The sequence below is a fragment of the Cloeon dipterum genome, chromosome 2, assembly GCF_949628265.1.
Source record: "Cloeon dipterum chromosome 2, ieCloDipt1.1, whole genome shotgun sequence".
In the NCBI taxonomy this organism is placed as follows: domain Eukaryota; kingdom Metazoa; phylum Arthropoda; class Insecta; order Ephemeroptera; family Baetidae; genus Cloeon; species Cloeon dipterum.
In genome coordinates, this window is record NC_088787.1 from 8,059,530 (window position 1) to 8,078,308 (window position 18,779).

Sequence of the window (18,779 nt, forward strand, 5' to 3'; positions counted from 1 at the left end):
TTCATAAAAAATAACATAACTGAGAAAATTATTATGAAATTTCTACGTTTATTTATATGCATTTGACAAATGGCATTGGTAAAAAACAGCCATTAACAGATTTATGAAAACGATCAATCTACTTAGAAAATTTGTGGATAGCCTATAGGCCGTCGCATGGATCACTAGATTTTTGGAAGAAGTCGTTGAATTTGTGCTCTGCCAAAAGCTCATTGACCTTGTACTTCTGAAGGCGGGACTCTATTTTCGACAGTGCAATCTAAAAATTATCTCATAAATCTCCAGCCAAAGGTTTTTTTTTTAAATTTCTTACCAGGTCTTCTTGCATGGTGGTGACTTTAAACCCATAGAATGGCTCGTCTCCTGGTTCCTTCAAAGCGGAGATCCACTCCTCCTCGAGTTCTTCAGAAATTTTCTGCTTTAATTCCTGCAGTTTCTGCTCCGAGACTGGCACTTCAGCGCCAATGCTGACGATCAGCTGCGGATTTGGCGAGTCAACAGCGTCCTTGAAGGCAGAGAATTTCTCACAGACCTTCTCCATTTCCTCCTTGGTCCTGAGCGGGGCCTTCTTTGACTTCTCAGATTTGCTGGTCTTGGCTCTTTTGTTGAACATGCCAAATGGTATTTTCACGGTCTGAAATAAGTTGCCGTGGAATGTGAGTCAGCTGGCATTCTTGGTATTTGTAAATTTTAGCATTGACAGAATTCCTGCTTCTGTTTCAGATTGTACAGAAGTGGTTAAATTGCCATTTGCACATCAATTTCTAAAAAAATCCTTAATAATTTTTCAAGTTTAGTCTAGGTCATGAGCTAATAATTAGAAAATTATTGAAAACAAGGTTGCAAGCGTTGCCTGCAAGAAATTGGTTAAAATTGAAAAAAAAAATGGATTTTACCACTGCAATGCATTGTTAGAAAAAAATAAGTACAGGTATTTTGCAACCTGGTTAATTGGAAGCAATTAAAATTTAAAACTTTCATCAGCCAAATTTTGAGTAAATATTGTAATTCCAAGTGGGAGATTGGATATTTTTAAATTTTAATGTCAATTTTTGAAATTAAAGCAAGCGTAGTTAAAATTGGCAATAAATTAAGTATATTTTTTACTAAATTGAAATTAAAATTTTTAAATATTGATTTTTAATACCTGGATTAAAATAAGCTAGAAGAAAATAATTACGAGCTTAAGAAAGCATGGAAAAACTCTGATGCTTTCTGCTCAACACTCACCATCGGCTATGTGAGCTCACCGGATTCCAATAACACAGAAAAATGAATAACATGGGGCTCGAGTGACTGCAGAGGAGCTTGGGCCCCTTCTTGAGCATTCTTTTTGATCAACTAATTAAAATTCCAGACATTTGTCTTTAGCTTGCTGAAGAGGAAGCAAGCTAGCAATTGGCGAGTCGGCCTTCCAGTCTCGCAGATAACTATTTGAGATATTGAAAGTCAAAGAGCCGGTAACCACCATATTGGGCAGCCAGCAGGAACAGATTTTCCAAACTCTCGCACATCTCATATAACTGCAACACGCTAGGAATTCCTCAACAATGCGAGCCAACGAGCTGGTTTTTAAGAAAATCGGGAAAATCCAACCATTCCAACAACACAAGTATATAAAAAATCAATTTTTGCTGGTAAAATATCTTTAAAAATGTCTGAAAGCCACTCTAAAACAACTAAATTAAATATTTTCAGCATCTAGATTTGATTCGCATCATGTCAGAATAAAAAAATCAATAAATCCACCATCACAAAACCTACAAATAAAATAATAAAACTTTTCCTACCAAAAGATTGGAGGGCCGGGTGCTAACAATCTTGTCTGGCATTTTTTTGGCCTCCTTTACCGGAAACACTAGTTCCTCCTTTTCCTTTTCCTCATTCTCCTCATCCTCACTCTCATGATCAGCGGGTGCACCAGGCCCTTCCTTCTCCATCAAAAAGTGGTGCACACTCTTGTAGCCGAGGGTTCGGACGTAACTGGAGATTTGCCCCAGCGGCGCCCTCCCCGCCTTCTTCCTGCAGAAGGAGCAGTTGCACACACCCCTGCACATGGGACACTGCCACACCTGAAATTTAATTTATGTCAAGATTTGTCAACTTTGTTGGAGTTAGGTGGCACTTACAGGATCACGCAGAGCTTCAGCCAGGTCTTGTCCATAGTGGTCTTTGAGACAGGCGCCGCAAAATTGGCCACGTACACCAATGCAGAATCCCGACCTGCATACTGACTTGGTGTCGGCAGTTTTTTGCCTAGAAAAATTGATTACTTAAAATAGGAGTAAAAAATTAAGCATTATTTTAAATTGCCAAAGCTTCAGTTATTTCTAAATGAAATAGTGTTTTTCCTCATGACTGATTTTTGGTGATGCATGCTGTATTTTTCTCAGGGCTTGCAAACTGATTTTTTTCCGAAAAAATATTATAATTCATTGCAAAAAACTGTTTTAAAGGTTGTTTTATGCAATTTTGCACGCATTAAAAAAACACGTGCATTTCTATTGACGATCAAATGTTCTGATGATGGATGACCAAAAATGGGGATTTTTAAAAATCAGCAAACAAGCCACAAACCACCCGTCGTAATTTACCTTTAACTTCTGACTCTTTTGGCGCGATTTATAACCTTCAAGGATTTAAATTCGGAAAAAATAGTTAAATTGCAAATCAAAAATTAATTAAGACAAGTGTAATTTAATACATCTAGATAGACTGTAAAAATGAGAGTTAAGGCTTTGCTTCAAGATAATACCATTTAAGCTCAAATCTAACAATTGCAAATTTAGAAAAAAAAGTATCATACATACCTGCACTGATGGCACGATTTTCCATTCACTGGATCATACTTCTTTTTGGTTGACATGTAATTGATTTTGGCAATCATTTCCTCAGTGACGTCCTCGACGTTTAGGATAGTCACAGGCAAACTTCTGACAGTCGACTGAAATTCAATCACTAAATGAAAAACTAGAAGATTGTGAGGCGAATCAATTCATACAATGGAATGCCTTCTCTTCACAGCTCCAGGTTTGAGTTTTGAAAGGAGATTGTTTAAATTGTCATCTGGATTCCGGTACCGGCGATTGCCCCTCAGGTCCTCGTCAAATTCCAGACTGGAATAAAAATTACCCTCGTTAGAGTTTGTCATATTTGGAAGTTTTTGAAATCCTCACCCTCTGTAGTCCACTATCGGCATGCCTGAGAGTCTGGTGGACTTCCTATCCAGGATGGGGCTCCTAGGCCTCTTCAGGGCGCCTGCGGCCATTGAGTGCCTCCTGGCCTTTAATGCCTTTTCATTGTCCTCTCTTAGTTGACTGTTGAATTCATCGGCAACACTCTTCAATGCGGCCCTCTAAAATAAGTTTATGTATATACAATCTATGTAGGTGATTTTAGGGGTTAAAATTGAATTACCGCTTCCTCCAACGCTTTCATGTTCCTCTGACGAATCTCATTCAAATCTGAGGTACTATCACCATCATCGTCATTTTCGTCCTGGGTGTCAGACCCGCCAAGTGGGTCGTCGTTAATTAATTCAGTGTCCAACATTGTGAAGCCTACAACTGTATGTCCATACAACACACAAAACGATTTTTATGTAATGAAAATGACACCTCGCGTTAAAGGTCTTACAGTTTGCTCACTGTTGTCCGACTGGTCGCTATCCTCGAGCGGTACTAGCAGATTAATTGCTTTTAAAATCCAAGTAAAATAATAACAAACACAAGGATGCAGAAATTTCTGCTCCCTGTTCAACGATTAACGAACACGAACAATTCAACCGATTCAACGATTCATCTGTGTTGTGTGAATGTGAATGTCAGTTATGGCGGGAAAAAAAGTAAAATAACCGGTTAATTTTAACAATTTGAAGTCTTTACCGGTTATTTCCTACCATTAGTTTGAAAATAATATTAACAATTAAAGGAAGATTTAGCTAATTTGGTACTTCAATTTAAGTTTTAAGGACAGCTTTTGAGGTAATTCTTGGAGAGCAATACACACTCGATTTTTAATTCTGTAATGTATGTAGCATAGTACGTAATCCTAACCGATCCAAACCGGTATGATATTTTATGTTTATCTCATTTGTGACAACAGGCTGGAGTAAAAAAGTGGGAGAAGAGGGGCGTGATCAAAATAAAGCATGGGAAGTGGGCTGCGCCGGCTGTGCATCTCGTCTCTTGTTGCCTGCTCTTTTGAAATTTGTATTTTAAGTTGAAAAAATTAGGACTCTCGTAATTTTGGTCTGTAAATTATCTGGCATCAATCCCGATCTATGTAATGTATGTGTGAATGTAATTTTGTCAATTTCAAAACATGTCAATTTATTAATATTAGATACATATTGCTGAAGCATGCATAATTAATGATGTTGTTCCAATGAATTTTGACCTTCCTCATTCGCTTTGCAGAATGGCTAGCTCTTTTTCGTTCCACGAGCTATGCGAAGAGTTGGAGAAACTCAGTTCAATGCCAAACAGACCAAGGTTTGCTAGATCGAATGCCTTCCGGACGTACATCAACAAAGTCAGAGACAGAATCGAAGCAAACTCGGACATTCAGGTGCAAAATAAATTTTATAACATTAAATTGAATTTTAACTAAAAGTCACTATTCACAGGATAAAAAATTGGGTCTCTTCCCAATAGCTCGACTTCTTCTGCCCGCTCTGGACAGGGAAAGAGGCGCTTATGGCGTGAAAGAGACTGTCTTGGCCCGCAAATACGTCAAGGTTGGGAATTATGAATAAATATTTAATTCACTATTATATAAATATTAATTTTCTTAGGTGTTATGTCTTTCTGAATCTGGTGCAGATGCTCAGCAACTGCTTCGCTATCGAGAGCCACGAGGAGGATCCAGCGATCTTGGAGGCGATTTTGCAGGAATCGCTGCGCACGTTTTGAAAAGTTACCTTTCTAACAATCCCAGCGTCTTCACGGTTGGCCAAATCAACGAAATCTTTGACTCACTGGCCAAAAACAATGCTGAGAACAAGCCAAGTAATTTATTTACCGAAAAACCGTTACGCATCCTTTATTTTCAATTTTTATTATAACTTATTTGGATTATCACCAGCCATAATCCCCCAAAATATTAAATTGCGTGGCTTAAGTCTAGCTCTAAGTTTTTAATTTTTCTCCTCGCAAAATGTGTGCTTTTTAATTTCATCAATTTAAAACAGTTTAAACAGATATTAGCTATCATTAACCCTGAAACAAACAAATCATTAATTAATCCTAAGTATTAAATTGAAACTTGCATTGGTTAGAGAAAATTTTGAGTAAAACTTCCAAATTGCAGGACTGGTTGACGAATGCCTTGAAAACTTACTGAGGAAAACTTCAGCATTGGAGCAAAAGTGGCTCATTCGAATGCTTCTAAAGTCAGTTAAATTCGGCCTTGGGCGACGGGCGATTTTCTATGCCATCCATCCTGATGCTGAGATGCGTTTTGACTCAAGAAACAGCTTAAGAGATGTAAAATCCTCGCCCTTAACCTTTGCCCTTGTCTTTATATTGCGTTCCAGGTTTGTGAAACTCTGAGAGACCCTTCGAAGCGACTGAACGAGATTGAAATCTGCTTGGGTCTGTCCTTCAGTCCCATGCTGTCAGACAAGGTGGATATCGCTCGCCTCGCCGCATTTTTCACTCCTGAGAGACCAGAGCTGTTTGTGGAAACTAAACTGGATGGAGAGCGCATCCAGATACACAAGGATCCGCAGGGAAACTTCCGCTATTTCTCTAGGTTTGTCTGCAACTTTCTTTTTTGTTCTCCTTAAATTATTTCATTTAATGAACCTATCATTTTCATTTTAAAAAATATTGCCTTTTTAAATCAAAGAAGTTTTGCCACAGTTAATAATTCAATCAATTTTTGTAAAATTTATTAAAAAATTGTAAAATATTTGTTAAGGATTTTGCCATTTTGCTTAGAAATCTTGATTTTCTGCTCATGCTTTAATAATTTTTTCTCTAAAGAAAAATTAAATTGATTTTTAAATATTCCGATTCTTAATTTATTGTTTTTCATGTGAAGTGCCCATGAAACTTAGCTATTTATTTTACAATTAGGGAAATAAAATTGTTACACGAAATTAAAGGCCAACTATTGACGTTTAAAAAAATAAAAATTCGCCTACATCCTTTAAAATCCTTCTGGTGTAGATTTCAATTCAGTTTTTAAATTTTAAGCTCAAAAATTCATGTGTTTCCTCAAGTTCCGTTTCAAAACAATTTTATTTGGCTAAAACACGAATAAAAATAGTTCCATGAAAGACAATTTCCGCGGGAATAGCTTTATAACTTATACATATATATATAAAATATATATTTAAAAATTTTCAATATTTTCAGAGTAATTTTGGTTTTAATGGATAGCACTAATTTAATTTTTCAGAAATGGATTTGACTTTAGTTCAGCCTTTGGAAGCAGCATCCAAAGCGGCTCCCTGACCCCCAGGTTAGCCAAAGCTCTCCTCCCCTCAGCCTCTTCCTTCATTTTGGACGGAGAAATGATGGCCTGGGACACAGCACGGCAAAACTTCAAACAGAAAGGGCAAAACGTGGACGTGAAAAGTCTACCTAGTCAGGGTGCCGTGGTTGCCTGCTTTTGCGCTTTTGATGTTGTCCTCTTCAATGGGAAAGTGGTCACCAACAAGCCGCTGAAGGAGAGAGTTCTACTACTGGATTCTGTCTTCCGGGAATCGCCCCAAACCATCGTCAAGACGCCCAGATGGACGGTTACCAATGAGTAAGACAAGTTTTCTTTCTCTGAAAATGGAACAAAATATCTGTGTCCTTTTTCATGTCATTTTGAGTTCATATTGGTTTAAATTTAATTTATTAGGGTTGAAGTGAGGGAATCACTGAACAGGGCAATTGATAACCGAGATGAAGGGATCATGCTCAAAGATCCAAATTCTGTCTACAAACCGAGCAAGGAGCGGAAGGGCGGCTGGTGGAAAATAAAACCTGAGGTAAATCAATTACATAAGAAATATAGCTATTTTAAAAATTGATTTCAGTACAACAACGAGCTGATGGAGCACTTGGACGTGATTGTCCTTGGCGGCTACTTTGGAGAGGGCAGACTCCGTGGTGGGCTGGTCAGTCAGTTCCTTCTTGGCGTGGCAAAACCACCAGCTGTCCCTGGTAAGTTTGGACTCAAACTGGAAACCTATAATTAATTTTCTTTAAAATTGTCTTCAAGCCCAAATCCATAAAATAAATTGCTAAATAAGCTTGGTAAACGATGAAAGAATTATTTATATTCCAGGTGGAGTACCAACAGAATTTTTCTCCTTCTCCCGTGTCGGCTCTGGATACACCAAGGGAGAGCTGATGGACACGCTGGAGCGGCTGAAAGGACTGTGGCAGGATGAACAACCGCCAAATGTCTTTGTAACCAAAGAAAAACCAGATGTTTGGATTCTACCACAAAAATCTGTCATTGCAGAGGTTTCAACATTAATATCCAGCAATTTATCCATCTAATTAACTATATGTATTCAGGTTAAAGCAAGTGAGATAGTTCCCAGTTCTTCCTACACTGCGAATTACACCTTGAGGTTTCCCAGAGTGCAGAAATTCCGGCCCAACTTGATGTGGAGCGACTGTCTCAATCTGGACGAGCTCACCGAATTGAGAAAGGTATTCAAAAGGATGTTCTGCATCAGATGAAAATCTAAATCTGAACAGATCTCTGCAGGTAAGCTGGCCAAGCACGTGACAAGCAGCACCGCGCCGGCAACAAAGAAGAGAAAGGCAGTGGCCTCGGCAGAACCAACAGTTGCCGCGCACTTCAGGCCTGCGGACCTGAGCAATGTTCAAAAAGTGAATTTTCTGGGTGGGCTGTGTGGGTTTTTTATTTATCAGAGTTTTTTCAGGAATCATTGCGTTTCGAGGGTAAAGAATTCTGCATCTGGGGCTTGGAGAAACAAAAGCTGGAACAGCTCGTCGCTGCCCATGGTGGAACTGTCATCCAAAATGCTGGTGATTTTCACCTCTAATTTTAAGAATTTTAATTCGTGTAGATTGAGCAGTTATTATTTTTCCTTTTTAGCCATAAAAATATCAAACTGACTGAATTAAATAAACTAGAAACTCTCTGATATTTTAATAATTCAGAGACAAAATTCCAATTTTAAAAATATGAAATAAAAAAACAAGTAAAAATGTCCCATAGTTTTATGAGCAAATTAAACAACTGGATAATCATTTATTTGTAAAATATTTTCATATTTCTGATCTTTTTTGCCATGAGGTCATAGTTTCAGCAAAATAAGATGGGACTAGAGAATATAAAGTTTCTTTTGGATTTAATATAAATTCCAATTGTCAACTAGTAACACTAAAATGGCTTTTTTAAAACAAAAATTTAGACCGTCTAATATTAATTACGTGCATATCAGTGCACATTATTTTAGAAACCTTCCAAAAACTTGCTTTTCGCAAAACTGATTAATTTTATTTTATGTATTTATTTATTTTCATTATTATTATTTATCGTCCTAGTCCCGGTAAAATTGCGCAACGGTCAACAAACACCCAAATTTTCATTGTCGAATTGATTGTTGACCTTTTCTCGCAACAAGTAAATTCGCGTTTGGTTGTTGAAAGTTGCGTAATTTTACTGGGACCAGGTCGATATATATATTTGTGATGAAATGGAGTGTTAGTTACCATGGTTCATAAACTGTTATGTTGTAAGAAACCTTCCTGACTAACCTTAAACACAAAACAATGTCCTATCCAATCTCATTTTTTTCTCATTAATTCCGTGGTGGTTCTAATTTACACTCTCTGTCCAGGTCCGAAGACTTTCGCGATAGTCACCGACAAGAAGGACTCGGTCAGGGTGCAGAACCTACTGCGCAGCTCAGACGACGGCTACCCAAAGTGGGACGTGCTGCACGGCTCTTGGCTGAAGGGGGTGGCTGCCGGCGAGCTGCCACTCAAACCCGAGCCGTCTGATTATATTTTGATCAGCAGCAAGAGCTACGCCAGGCTGAAAAAGGAGTTTGACAAATTTGGAGACTCCTACACAGAGCCAGCCACGATCAGCAGTCTCAAGAAGTTGCTATCGAACATGGCCAAAGACAAAACTGTCGATCCCCATCTTCTCGACCAGCTGGAAGACGAACTTCTGGGCGCCTCAAACCTCCGCAGCATCTTCAGACCCTGCGTCGCCCTTTTTGATCAATATTCTGACGTGAGTCCTAGTTTTTCACGGGTTTTGGCTGGTTTAAAATAATTTTAATGTCAGGATGGCTCAAAAAATCAGTTCTTTTGGAAGCTGCAGCCAGTCAGATTTGAGTTCAAGCTGTACGGTGGCTCCGTGGCTTCTGAACTGGACCCGAATACAGTTACCCACGTAGTAACCAGCCCTCTTGCAAGGTAATGTTGTGCATGTTTTGTCAAATTAAATTTTTTCATAAATGCTTAAATAGTCCGGACAGGATTCTCGAGCTGAGGAATCAGCTGCGTCCCAGAAACATGTTCAGGATCGTTTCTTCAAATTGGATTCGAGACTCCAGAGCTGCAGGCCACCTCATGGATGAGGAAAACTACCAAGTTGGCTGAAGGTAGGAACTTTTAAACTTCTGTAAAGGATGCGCTTTTAGTTTGAATAGGTTTGAACGTGGATACAATTATTTATTCGGTTCGGAAAGACTTATTTTTTTTTCAAAATTTAAGAAACTGAATTTCCTTCAAAGAATACTTTCTAAAATCCTGACTATGATGTTTGTTGTAGATGACATCACATCGCCACCTTTCATAGAGCTTAATGGGAAAATGCAATAAGTACTTCTTTTATGTAAACCTTTTTATTTTTTATCGATCTCACATTTGGATAAAATATGTCACACAAAAAATGCTTAAAACACAGTTCCTATAAAACAATCAAATTATACGCTTAGAGTGCCATTAAAATATATATTTAGTCATATTGAACCTGTAAGTTTAATTTAAAGCAGTCATTGTCATCTTGAACGGTTCGGGCGCAGTGGTGAATCCGTCCAAAATGACCTCGGATGGTTTTGGCCCATATGGTGCTACTTCCAGTTTGAAATTCTGCACGATTGACGTGTAGAAAATGAAAGTTGTGTTCTTGGCAAACGGCTCTCCAAGACACATTCTCGTGCCTGCGTTAAAAAATAATCAATCCCCTATAATTACTGGAAATTGATTTAATTATACCTGAGCCAAACAGCATCAGCTTTTCATCCTTGTGGAATTTTCCGTCAGGCCCGATAAATCTTTCTGGGCGGAAAGTCTCAGGGTCTCCCAGGTGTTTTTCGTCCATGTTCACGCTTCTGAGGTTGACCAACATCATACAACCCTGAAAAATAATTACAAATTAAAATCGAAACCATTATAGAAGAAGGGTAAATTGCTGCACTTATGAGCTTAAAGATTATTGGAGATGGGTTCTAAATTTTTAGCGTGTTATATTTTTAATTCACTCACCACGCATGTTGAACATTTTCATTACATTAAAAATGGTTTAGAAATTAGAAAAAAATCAGAAAACTTTAAGAAAAAAATTAAAATTTGTTACAACCATTTTTTCTGGTCACATCAAAAGAATAGATTTTGGTCAAACCTTAGGAATGTTGTACCCTTGGAAGTTTACATCCTTGACTGTCGACTTTGGCGGCGTGGACGGTGTCACTCCTGAGTGACGCATGGACTCTGTCAGCACAGCCATGCAGTAGTGAAGACTATTTATTTTTTTATCAGAGAGCTTAATACAAAATTTAATTATTCTTCTTACTTGGGCATGTCCTCAGTCGAAGGCAGGCGATCTTTGCCGACGACCTGGTAAATCTCGTTTCGCACTTTCTCTTGGATTTCAGGGTATTTGATTAGGTATCTGAGAGTGAATGTGGTAGTACTGGCAGTCGTTTCTGTTCCGGCCAGAAACAGGTCCATGCAGATCGAAATAAGTTGGTTTTCTAAAGGGAAGATATGTTTAAATTGGCTGGAAGACTTAAAAATTTGATTGGAAAGGGAAATTATTTATTATCAATGATGTGTTTCCAGAAATTGGAGTTTTTGCTAGATTTCCACTATCTTGTGCGATTTTCCAAAAATAAAAATTAAAAAACAAGTTAAATGGCACCATAGATTCACCAAAATAATTATTTTTAAATCATTATGGCGATTTTTTGCACAAATATTAGTGGTTCAGTTGTGCGCACTGCAAAAGTTTGAATCATATTGATAAATTGGCTAATAAACTTTAAAAATCCCACCTGAAAATGAGCCGTCGGTGTCTTTTTTCATTTCCCTAATGTAAACGTCCATGAAATCTCTCATGTCGTTTTCGTTAAACGTCTCCACATGTCGCACCACTGCCTCCTGCAAACACCAAAATTATTCAAACTTATACGAACGTAAAAAATTGGAAAAAAACAAATTAAGTGAATTTAATTTAAATATTAAAATTTAAAAATGGGGAAAACGAATGGATGGCTAAAAACTTTCAAATTCTACTAAAGAAAAATAGCTTCACACGCTTTCGTACTGCATGCAGCTTGCTGTTTTTGGCTTCATAACAAAAATCACGTAACGTATTGCGTTACTTTCTTTTGCAATAATTAATTCATTGCGTGTTTCTTATGGAGCATAAAATATTCTACGAAAATCGTTAAATTCAATGGTTCCTTAATGGCGAAATTTCCCGCCATTTTTAAATTAAAAGTTAGACAGATTTTTAAGAAAAACTCCTCGTCGTCAACTAACTAATTCCATAAAAAATTTCACTTCAAATTCAAAGGGACCTTACAATTTTTTGTGTGGATAATATTATGCCATTGGCTATCCACCAAAATTTCGTTCAGTAGAAAAATACGTGAGAAACTAAGAAAATTAGTTTTTGCCTGAATGAACGTCATGATTTCCTCCCCGCACTTCTCCTGCTGCTTGAAATTGTTGTTGATGACAGGGATGTGCTGGAGAAGTCTGTAGATGGGCACTGGCGAGGTCTGGTCACCGAGTCGGAAGAACTTGAGCACCAGCCTCGTCAGCCGGATGAAATGCTCGTTTTCCAGGCCGTGAATCTCGCCTGCAATAATGTACCACAGCGTGTTGATGGCCACCGCGGGCAGCACTTTCAGGAAATCGTGGCCCGTTTCCTTCTGCTCAGGGTGCTTGGCCATCAGGTCGCGGAAGACGGCGAACAGGATGTCGATCTCGCCGTGGATGTAGTGGTCCATGCTCTGCTTGCCAAAGCCAAAATCTCGCAGGTGGCGCAGCGTGAAACGCCTCTGCGTTTTCCAGTCTTCGCCGTCCAGGAAAAAGATTCCTGTGCACAAAATCAATATAAAAAGGTTACAATCTAATATTGTAATTATTTTTTTATGTGTTAGAAAATAAAAAATTCGTAATTAATCTAATAGATGAATTAAAAAATTTAAAACTTGATCCCTCACCGCTTTTTTCATAGTGGAACATTTTGTGGTGCACGACGGTAATGTCCGGCCTGTAGGTAAAGTCTTCCCTGGCGCTGACCTCCTTGACGTTCTCGTAGCCGCTGACGAGAACTGCAGGTTGGATGCCAAGGAAAAGACCAACCACATTTCCGTGCTTTTTTCTCAAACGGTCTAAGGGGTCGAAGGGGTGAATGTCGCCGGGTTGTCCTATCACCGCCGGCAACGTGCCCACCAGCGGCCAATTGCGAGGGCCTTTTGAAAAATGACAGGAACAGAATGGTTATGTAATTGTTTTGCCCTGGATTTTTTAAAGTGTTAAATACACGCGTTGAAAAGCAAAATACCTAATTTTATATCACAAAAGGTAGTGAAAATTAATTTTAAACTGAACAAAATTCAAGGAACAATATTTGATGTTACGTAACTCTTGAATATTTAAATAAATAAACACAAACTCACCTGGTGGAAAGTTTTTAGGCCTTTTTTGAATTACATACAGTAATAATAAAGCAATTAAACACAAAACTACGGTGAAAATCATCTTAAAAGTGTTGAACGTCCAGATCGCGCGTGGTAACTGCTCTTTGTGTTTGTGTCTTCATTCAACTCTTTGAGATAAGAATTTTTCGTATTCTCTCTTGCTACCGAGACGCTCCCTGCCAAGGTTACCTGGGACGGCCTAATCATTTCCCCCAGATTTCGCCGATCTATTCTTGGCAACCTCCATCTCGAGTGTTTATATTTTTCTCACTCTCGTGACAGGTTGTTTTCGTACCTGTTTGATGAGATGATTACATAATAGCAGTAAATATCAGCTGACTTATATGCTGCTGTGAAGGGTCATGGTTATGATATGATATTTTTAATGGTTATGCAATCATAATAAATATCCAAACGGATGTCAAGAAATTTATGCTAACGTAACTGGTTAAAAGTTCATAATTGATTAGATAATCGAGACCTGACCCTTTAAAATAATTTCACCAGTCATGATTTAAACAATCTTTTAATTTAAATATTAGATTACATAATCATCAGACATGCAGTTGGTTTAAAAATGTATTTGAAATCATTATGGGCTCTTCTGTAAAAACAATTGGGCATATATTTTTTTATTTTTAAAGTTTTGTGAAGCTGATTTTGAAATGCGCTGGCGATGTGGTGAAACCAGGCAACGTTTCGTCTGACGGTTTTGGGCCATGTGGTGGAATTGCCATTTCAAACTTTTGCACCAGTGAAGTGTAAAATATAAAAGTGGTGTTTCGCGCAAATGGTTCACCTAGGCACATCCTCACTCCTTAAAAAAATGTATTATTACAGACCTGAATAGAGATTTCGTAATACTTATACCAGTTCCAAAAAGAAAAAGTCGTTCGTCCCGTTTAAAATTCCCGTCTGGCCCAATGAACCTTTCAGGCCTGAAATTTTCAGGGTCTCCCCAGTACTCTTCGTCCATCAGCACGCTTCTCAGGTTCACCATTACCATAGTCCTCTGGAATTTTAAATAAACACTTGGCTTGAAAATTTGACACAAAAAATTGTCCGTTTAGAAACAGCTCAAAATATCCTGAATAGAAAGAAAAATATATATTTTGGATGGGAAATTGGCTTATAAATAATGTAATTACCTTCGGAATGAGGTAACCATTGAAGAATGTATCTTCTTTTGGTGCCTTTGGTGGTGGAAAAGGGGTAACTCCGGAGTGGCGAAGAGATTCAGTCAGCACTGCTGTGCAATACGGAAGGCTTGAAATATTAGCATTAATTTTTAATATTTTCAATTCAAACTGATTATTTACTTCATCATATCCTCCATTGAAATGGCTCTGTGTTTGCCGACAACCTCAAATATTTCCTGTCTGACCTTTTCTTGAATGTGCGGATACTTTATCAGGTAGCGCAGGGTGAATCCGATAGTGCTTGCAGTCGTTTCTGTTCCCGCGAGGAACAGATCTACGCAAATCGTCGTCAGCTGTTCGTCTGATACAAAATTTTGTTTACAGTTATTTTTCCGACTTTTCAATTGGTTTTATAGTTTACCTGTAAAAAATCCAGTTGTGTCTTGCTGCATTTCTTTCAGATAAATATCAATGAAATCTTTCACGTTCGATTCATTGAAATTTTTCTTGTGCGCTTGAATCTCTCTCTGGAAAACAAATTAATATCAGAATATTTAATTTTAAAAAATTTTAATAAAAAAACACATTTTACCATGACAAAGTTGTTAAGTTCATCTGCACACCGCCTCTGCTCTTGATAAACGCGGTTGATGACTGGAACGTGTTGCAAAACTCTGTAAAAATTCACAGGCGAGTTCTGGTCTCCCAGTCTGAAGAACTTTAACACGCATTTGGTCAGGTGGTGGAAGTTTTCGTCGTGCAAGTCGTGCTTCACGCCGGCTATGATGTACCAAAGGGTGTTGATCGCCACCGCCGGCAGCAGATCCATCAGGTTCAGTCCGGTCTCTTGCTGTCCCGGATTTTCCATCGCTAATTTTTCGACCTCGGCGACGAGGACGTTGAATTCCTCCTGGATGTACTGGTCCATTGTTCTCCTGCCAAAGCCAAAGTCTCGCAAGTGGCGCAGAGTGAACCGACGCTGGTTCCTCCATCTTTCACCCTCGGAGAAAAATACCCCTGAAATTTTATTTATTCTTGGTTACCAGGAAATTAATTGTATGAGAAAAGTTAGAATTATACAAAAATTTAACATACAAGTTTGAGGAAGATTTTAAATATTTTTGGCAGTTACGCTTTGTCTTCCGGTATATTTACAAAATCAAAAATTAAATTAATTTAAACAACCGATTCTTTTTTCTTGGAACATTTCGTGGCGGGGAGTGAGCATGTTCGGTCTGTAGGCAAACTCAGTCATGTTGGAAATTTCCTTCACGCATTTGTAGCCGTTGATGAACACGGCAGGCTGCGGCCCCAGGAAGAGTCCTACCACGTCGCCGTATTTCTTCCGCAGTCGCTCTGTTAAATCGAAAGGCGAGTCACCAGGCTGCTTCTTCATCGAGGGGAGAGTGCCGACGATCGGCCACTTTCTCGGCCCTTGGAATTTTCACTGTTAGAATAATTCAACAATTACAAATTAGTCCTGCTTACCTGGTGGATATTTTGTTGGCCTCTTTTGGAGAAGGTAAATTAAGATGATAGCAAGGAAAATTAGTAATATTGCCACAGCCATTTTTTCGTTCGGACGCAATTTCTGAACAGTTAATTAGAAATGAATTGTCAAGTCATTTTTCTAACAATCTTAAACGTTTTTGTTTATCATAGGAGAGATTCCACGTGGTTCTTATCAATATTCAAGAGTTGGATGGCTGATACAGATAGATTTTAATTTTTCATCACTGTAAAAAACGGAATGAATTTAATTGGATGAAAAATTTAAATTCGTAAAACGGTTTCCCCTATTAAAATAGCCTTTTCGTCGAACTTGCGGTTTTCATAAAATAAAAATTGATGGAGTTAACAATTTAATGAAATTGGCAGTCCAAAGATTTCCAGTTGATATCTAATTATTTTAAAAGAACCTAGAAAATGTTGTAACTCAAATACGGTTATCTGAAAAGCAATCCTCCTTGGCTCTTCTCTTTATCTTTCTGAGTTTGATGACTGATACCTCAACAATTTAATCCTTTTCTTATTGTGCAACACGTGAGCTCGTTCTTTTCTATCTTGTAATTATTGTGAATTCAGTTTCTTGAGCTCTTTGTCAGTGAACCTGATTCTGAGAATTTATTCTACGTCGTGTACTCCGTGGAATAAAATAATTTTGAGTTGTATACATCGTGTTATCAGGCTTCTCATATAATTTTTTTACAATTTTAAATACGTTTGAGTGTCGATGACAAATTTAGACGATTTTTAGCGTGACTCAAAGGTTTTAAAAATAAAAAATATCATGATAATTTGACCCTTAAAAGATATTACAGTAAATGAAAATTGGTATGGTAACAAATAAAAAACCATTTACGAATCTCATTATTAGTTTAGTTATTTATTCTATTCTCAATTTATTACTTTTAATTTCTCATCAGAAAGATTGATATACATAATACTAAATGACATAAAATAGGATATGGAGCAAGGGCAACAAGGCTAGCAGAAGATCAAGAATTGTTTTTCTTAATGAAGGATCTCATCCAATGACGGCCAGGTAGTCAGGACCTGCCGGCGTTCTGGCCTCGTCGGCAGTCGCGTACTCAGATTCTCCGATCGGCGTGTCGATTTCATTGGGAACCTCGTAGGTCACTTCATTTGGAGTGTTGTACTTGACCGGCTCGTAAAATGGCTCTTCTGTCGGCTTCTCTGTAATTGCAATTATAGACTCGCTCTTCCTCTGCTTGACCGACCGCCGACAAATGTTGACGCCGAGGACGGCCAGCACGATGCCGTTGAGAACCATCAGCACGACGTTCGCGATCAAAACGGCGGTCAAGGGTTCGTCACCCATGCAGCCCGGTTCTCCCTTAAAACCGAAAACATAAATAGGGTTGAATTTAAAATATTACGGGGGGCGTGAGATTTGCATCGAAATAGTTGACACTAGTTTATTTTTTTAAACAAAAAAAGGCTTTTTATAAAAAAGTTTCTAACTTTTTGCCCAGCAGGGACCAGATTCGTGCGACGCGCAGATATGGCGTCCGGTGGAGAATGGCGCGAAAAAACGGCCACGTGAAAATGCGCGAAATTAACCAAGTTCTCGTTAATATTGTGACATAATTTGCATTACTTGAACTAATTGTGTATTTTGGATTGTAAAAACAAACTCTTGACACTCGAACAGGAATCCAAAGAGAGCTTTTTGTTTCCCAAATTCAGACGCCATCTTGGATCTGCGCAGTGGGAACCAATTTTATCGCACATCTGGCACTCGCTGGTTTTGCCAAATTTTAGTCAAAAGTTTTGTACCAAATTACAGAAATTAAAAAAAAATCCAACTCAAATCAACGGCTTCAGTATAACAATTTCTATTTATATTCCATTTCAATTTTTTGAAATAACCATTATTTATATATTTTTTTAAATATTTTAGCTCAAATTAACACATTTGCATGAACCAATTTCAATCCATGAAAATTTATGGTGGGTTTCTAAAAATTTAAAGAACAAAATTTAATATTAAATATTTCAGACGAAGAAGGGAATAATTACATTTTTGATAGGAAATTAGGAACTCTTTTGGATCGTGTTTGTTTTATAAACTGACTTATTTACAAAAATAAACTAATTTTAACTCACCTTTTGTCAAAACAATTTCTAAATAAAATCCAATAACAAACTTATTTTGAGCTTCAAGAGCATTTCAATGAAAAATGTGCATAAATATAGAATATTACAGTGGATATCTTGGATTACAGTGTAAATATTGCTTAAAACTTAATTATTCACGCTCTTTTTAAGTCCATTATTTTATATCACAGCGAGAAAAAAAGTTGAAAAAAAACTAAAACGTGTAGTTCTGAATTATTTACCATTTTTTGCGTCAGACGGGTTGCACTTATCCTGTTCTTTTGTCTGAATCAACGAGCAGGAAATCTCAAAAGCGTGCAGGATATTGTGCTCATGATTATTTGCTCTTTTCCCATTGGCCTGAGGGCTGAGATACTTTTGCGGCTGTTAACGCGATAAAAGCAAGTCTAAAAATGCGCCTATTTTATTTCATGAGTCACCCACCCCTACACCCAATTGCCGGGGGAATGAGAGAGAAAGCTGGCTGGCTGCGACATCGGTAATGAAAAACCCACTTTGCGAGACAAGTGTCGGAATTAATTGGCCGAAACTCGTCCCACCGCCGCGTTTAATGTTACCAATAAAAACTTTCTCCCGATCATTTATAGCATTCTAAATCATAATCTCCTTAAATTGCATAAACACAACCGTCAAAACAAATTATGAATCTTTTAAAATGAGTCTTAGACTAATGACCTATTTAAAACACAAATTGAGACAAAGGTTGGAGGAGATTGTTCCAGAGGTGATTGTTGCGGGTGTTTGAGTTTATTCCTTCACCTCGGGTCTGGGTGAAATCGGTTCCGGAGTAACTTATTAAATGTACACGTGCGCAAGAGGATCGATTCCACTCAAACTGGTAAGCCGGGTCTATTTTTAGAGAGGTAGTTGACATAGCGATAGGATAAAAGGACCGGAAAGGGAGAAAATCAGCACATTTTGTTACAAGTGCCCACCGGTCAAACGTCGCACAGCAGACAGGATGAACGTTTTTGTAAGTGTTCAATACATTTTCTATTTTTAGGGGGTTTGTAGGCAACTTTTTATGTAAGTAATAATTGTCCACTTTATTATATTTTCTGATAAAACAGTTG

The 18,779-nt window shown here is 37.9% G+C and overlaps 5 protein-coding genes across 7 annotated transcripts; 1 reads left to right on the forward strand and 4 right to left on the reverse strand.

Moving 5' to 3' along the window:
• Positions 1-25: 25 nt before the first annotated feature.
• On the reverse strand, positions 26-3,586 carry LOC135935778 (cell division cycle-associated protein 7-like). 2 transcript variants are annotated; one of them, XM_065478335.1, is made up of 9 exons: positions 3,418-3,586; positions 3,177-3,355; positions 3,002-3,116; positions 2,811-2,944; positions 2,130-2,256; positions 1,791-2,072; positions 533-634; positions 314-478; positions 26-259 (listed from the first exon to the last, which is right to left on the reverse strand). In XM_065478335.1, the coding sequence occupies exons 1-9, from the start codon at positions 3,550-3,552 to the stop codon at positions 143-145; spliced, it is 1,356 nt and encodes a 451-aa protein (XP_065334407.1). In that variant the 5' UTR covers positions 3,553-3,586; the 3' UTR covers positions 26-142. The 2 variants fall into 2 exon arrangements, with proteins under 2 accessions (XP_065334407.1, XP_065334406.1); XM_065478334.1 differs by having other exon boundaries at positions 314-634.
• Positions 3,587-4,107: 521 nt separating this feature from the next.
• Positions 4,108-9,962, forward strand: DNAlig4 (DNA ligase 4). Of its 2 annotated transcripts, none has more exons than XM_065478994.1 (17): positions 4,108-4,289; positions 4,419-4,569; positions 4,628-4,738; positions 4,796-5,009; positions 5,311-5,486; positions 5,537-5,754; positions 6,406-6,759; positions 6,856-6,985; positions 7,034-7,160; positions 7,285-7,466; positions 7,521-7,658; positions 7,707-7,841; positions 7,895-8,000; positions 8,819-9,219; positions 9,274-9,404; positions 9,458-9,592; positions 9,763-9,962. In XM_065478994.1, the coding sequence occupies exons 2-16, from the start codon at positions 4,420-4,422 to the stop codon at positions 9,588-9,590; spliced, it is 2,706 nt and encodes a 901-aa protein (XP_065335066.1). In that variant the 5' UTR covers positions 4,108-4,289; position 4,419; the 3' UTR covers positions 9,591-9,592; positions 9,763-9,962. The 2 variants fall into 2 exon arrangements, with proteins under 2 accessions (XP_065335066.1, XP_065335067.1); XM_065478995.1 differs by having other exon boundaries at positions 4,108-4,284.
• Positions 9,814-12,313, reverse strand: LOC135936241 (methyl farnesoate epoxidase-like). Its single transcript, XM_065478996.1, has 6 exons — positions 11,894-12,313; positions 11,267-11,372; positions 10,786-10,966; positions 10,615-10,732; positions 10,209-10,350; positions 9,814-10,153 (listed from the first exon to the last, which is right to left on the reverse strand). Exons 1-6 carry the CDS (start codon positions 12,227-12,229, stop codon positions 9,972-9,974), a joined length of 1,065 nt encoding a protein of 354 aa, XP_065335068.1. The 5' UTR covers positions 12,230-12,313; the 3' UTR covers positions 9,814-9,971.
• Positions 12,314-13,793: 1,480 nt separating this feature from the next.
• LOC135937453 (methyl farnesoate epoxidase-like) lies at positions 13,794-15,460 on the reverse strand (the record flags this gene model as incomplete). The annotated part of the gene is made up of 6 exons (XM_065480603.1): positions 15,270-15,460; positions 14,657-15,098; positions 14,486-14,591; positions 14,245-14,431; positions 14,074-14,191; positions 13,794-13,937 (listed from the first exon to the last, which is right to left on the reverse strand). Coding segments are annotated over exons 1-6 (1,188 nt in total), but the record flags the coding sequence as incomplete, so codon positions are not given.
• Positions 15,461-16,426: 966 nt separating this feature from the next.
• On the reverse strand, positions 16,427-18,083 carry LOC135936131 (uncharacterized). The gene is made up of 2 exons (XM_065478831.1): positions 17,928-18,083; positions 16,427-16,921 (listed from the first exon to the last, which is right to left on the reverse strand). Exons 1-2 carry the CDS (start codon positions 17,928-17,930, stop codon positions 16,592-16,594), a joined length of 333 nt encoding a protein of 110 aa, XP_065334903.1. The 5' UTR covers positions 17,931-18,083; the 3' UTR covers positions 16,427-16,591.
• Between the last annotated feature and the right edge of the window lie 696 nt (positions 18,084-18,779).

Bases quoted from the DNA above. Each gene is read 5' to 3' on its own strand.
- LOC135936241 (XM_065478996.1), bottom strand. From the start codon at position 12,229: ATGGACCACTACATCCACGGCGAGATCGACATCCTGTTCGCCGTCTTC. The intron at 10,351-10,614 runs GTTTGACCAAAA...ATTATTTTTCAG, and splicing joins AAGGGTACAACATTCCTAAG to GGTTGTATGATGTTGGTCAA. The intron at 10,154-10,208 runs GTATAATTAAAT...TTTTTAACGCAG, and splicing joins GCTGATGCTGTTTGGCTCAG to GCACGAGAATGTGTCTTGGA.
- DNAlig4 (XM_065478994.1), top strand. From the start codon at position 4,420: ATGGCTAGCTCTTTTTCGTTCCACGAGCTATGCGAAGAGTTGGAGAAA. The intron at 5,487-5,536 runs GTAAAATCCTCG...ATTGCGTTCCAG, and splicing joins CAAGAAACAGCTTAAGAGAT to GTTTGTGAAACTCTGAGAGA. The intron at 6,760-6,855 runs GTAAGACAAGTT...TTAATTTATTAG, and splicing joins AGATGGACGGTTACCAATGA to GGTTGAAGTGAGGGAATCAC.
- LOC135935778 (XM_065478334.1), bottom strand. From the start codon at position 3,552: ATGTTGGACACTGAATTAATTAACGACGACCCACTTGGCGGGTCTGAC. The intron at 635-1,790 runs GTAGGAAAAGTT...AACTTATTTCAG, and splicing joins CCCGGCCCTCCAATCTTTTG to ACCGTGAAAATACCATTTGG. The intron at 260-313 runs GTAAGAAATTTA...GATAATTTTTAG, and splicing joins CCACCATGCAAGAAGACCTG to ATTGCACTGTCGAAAATAGA.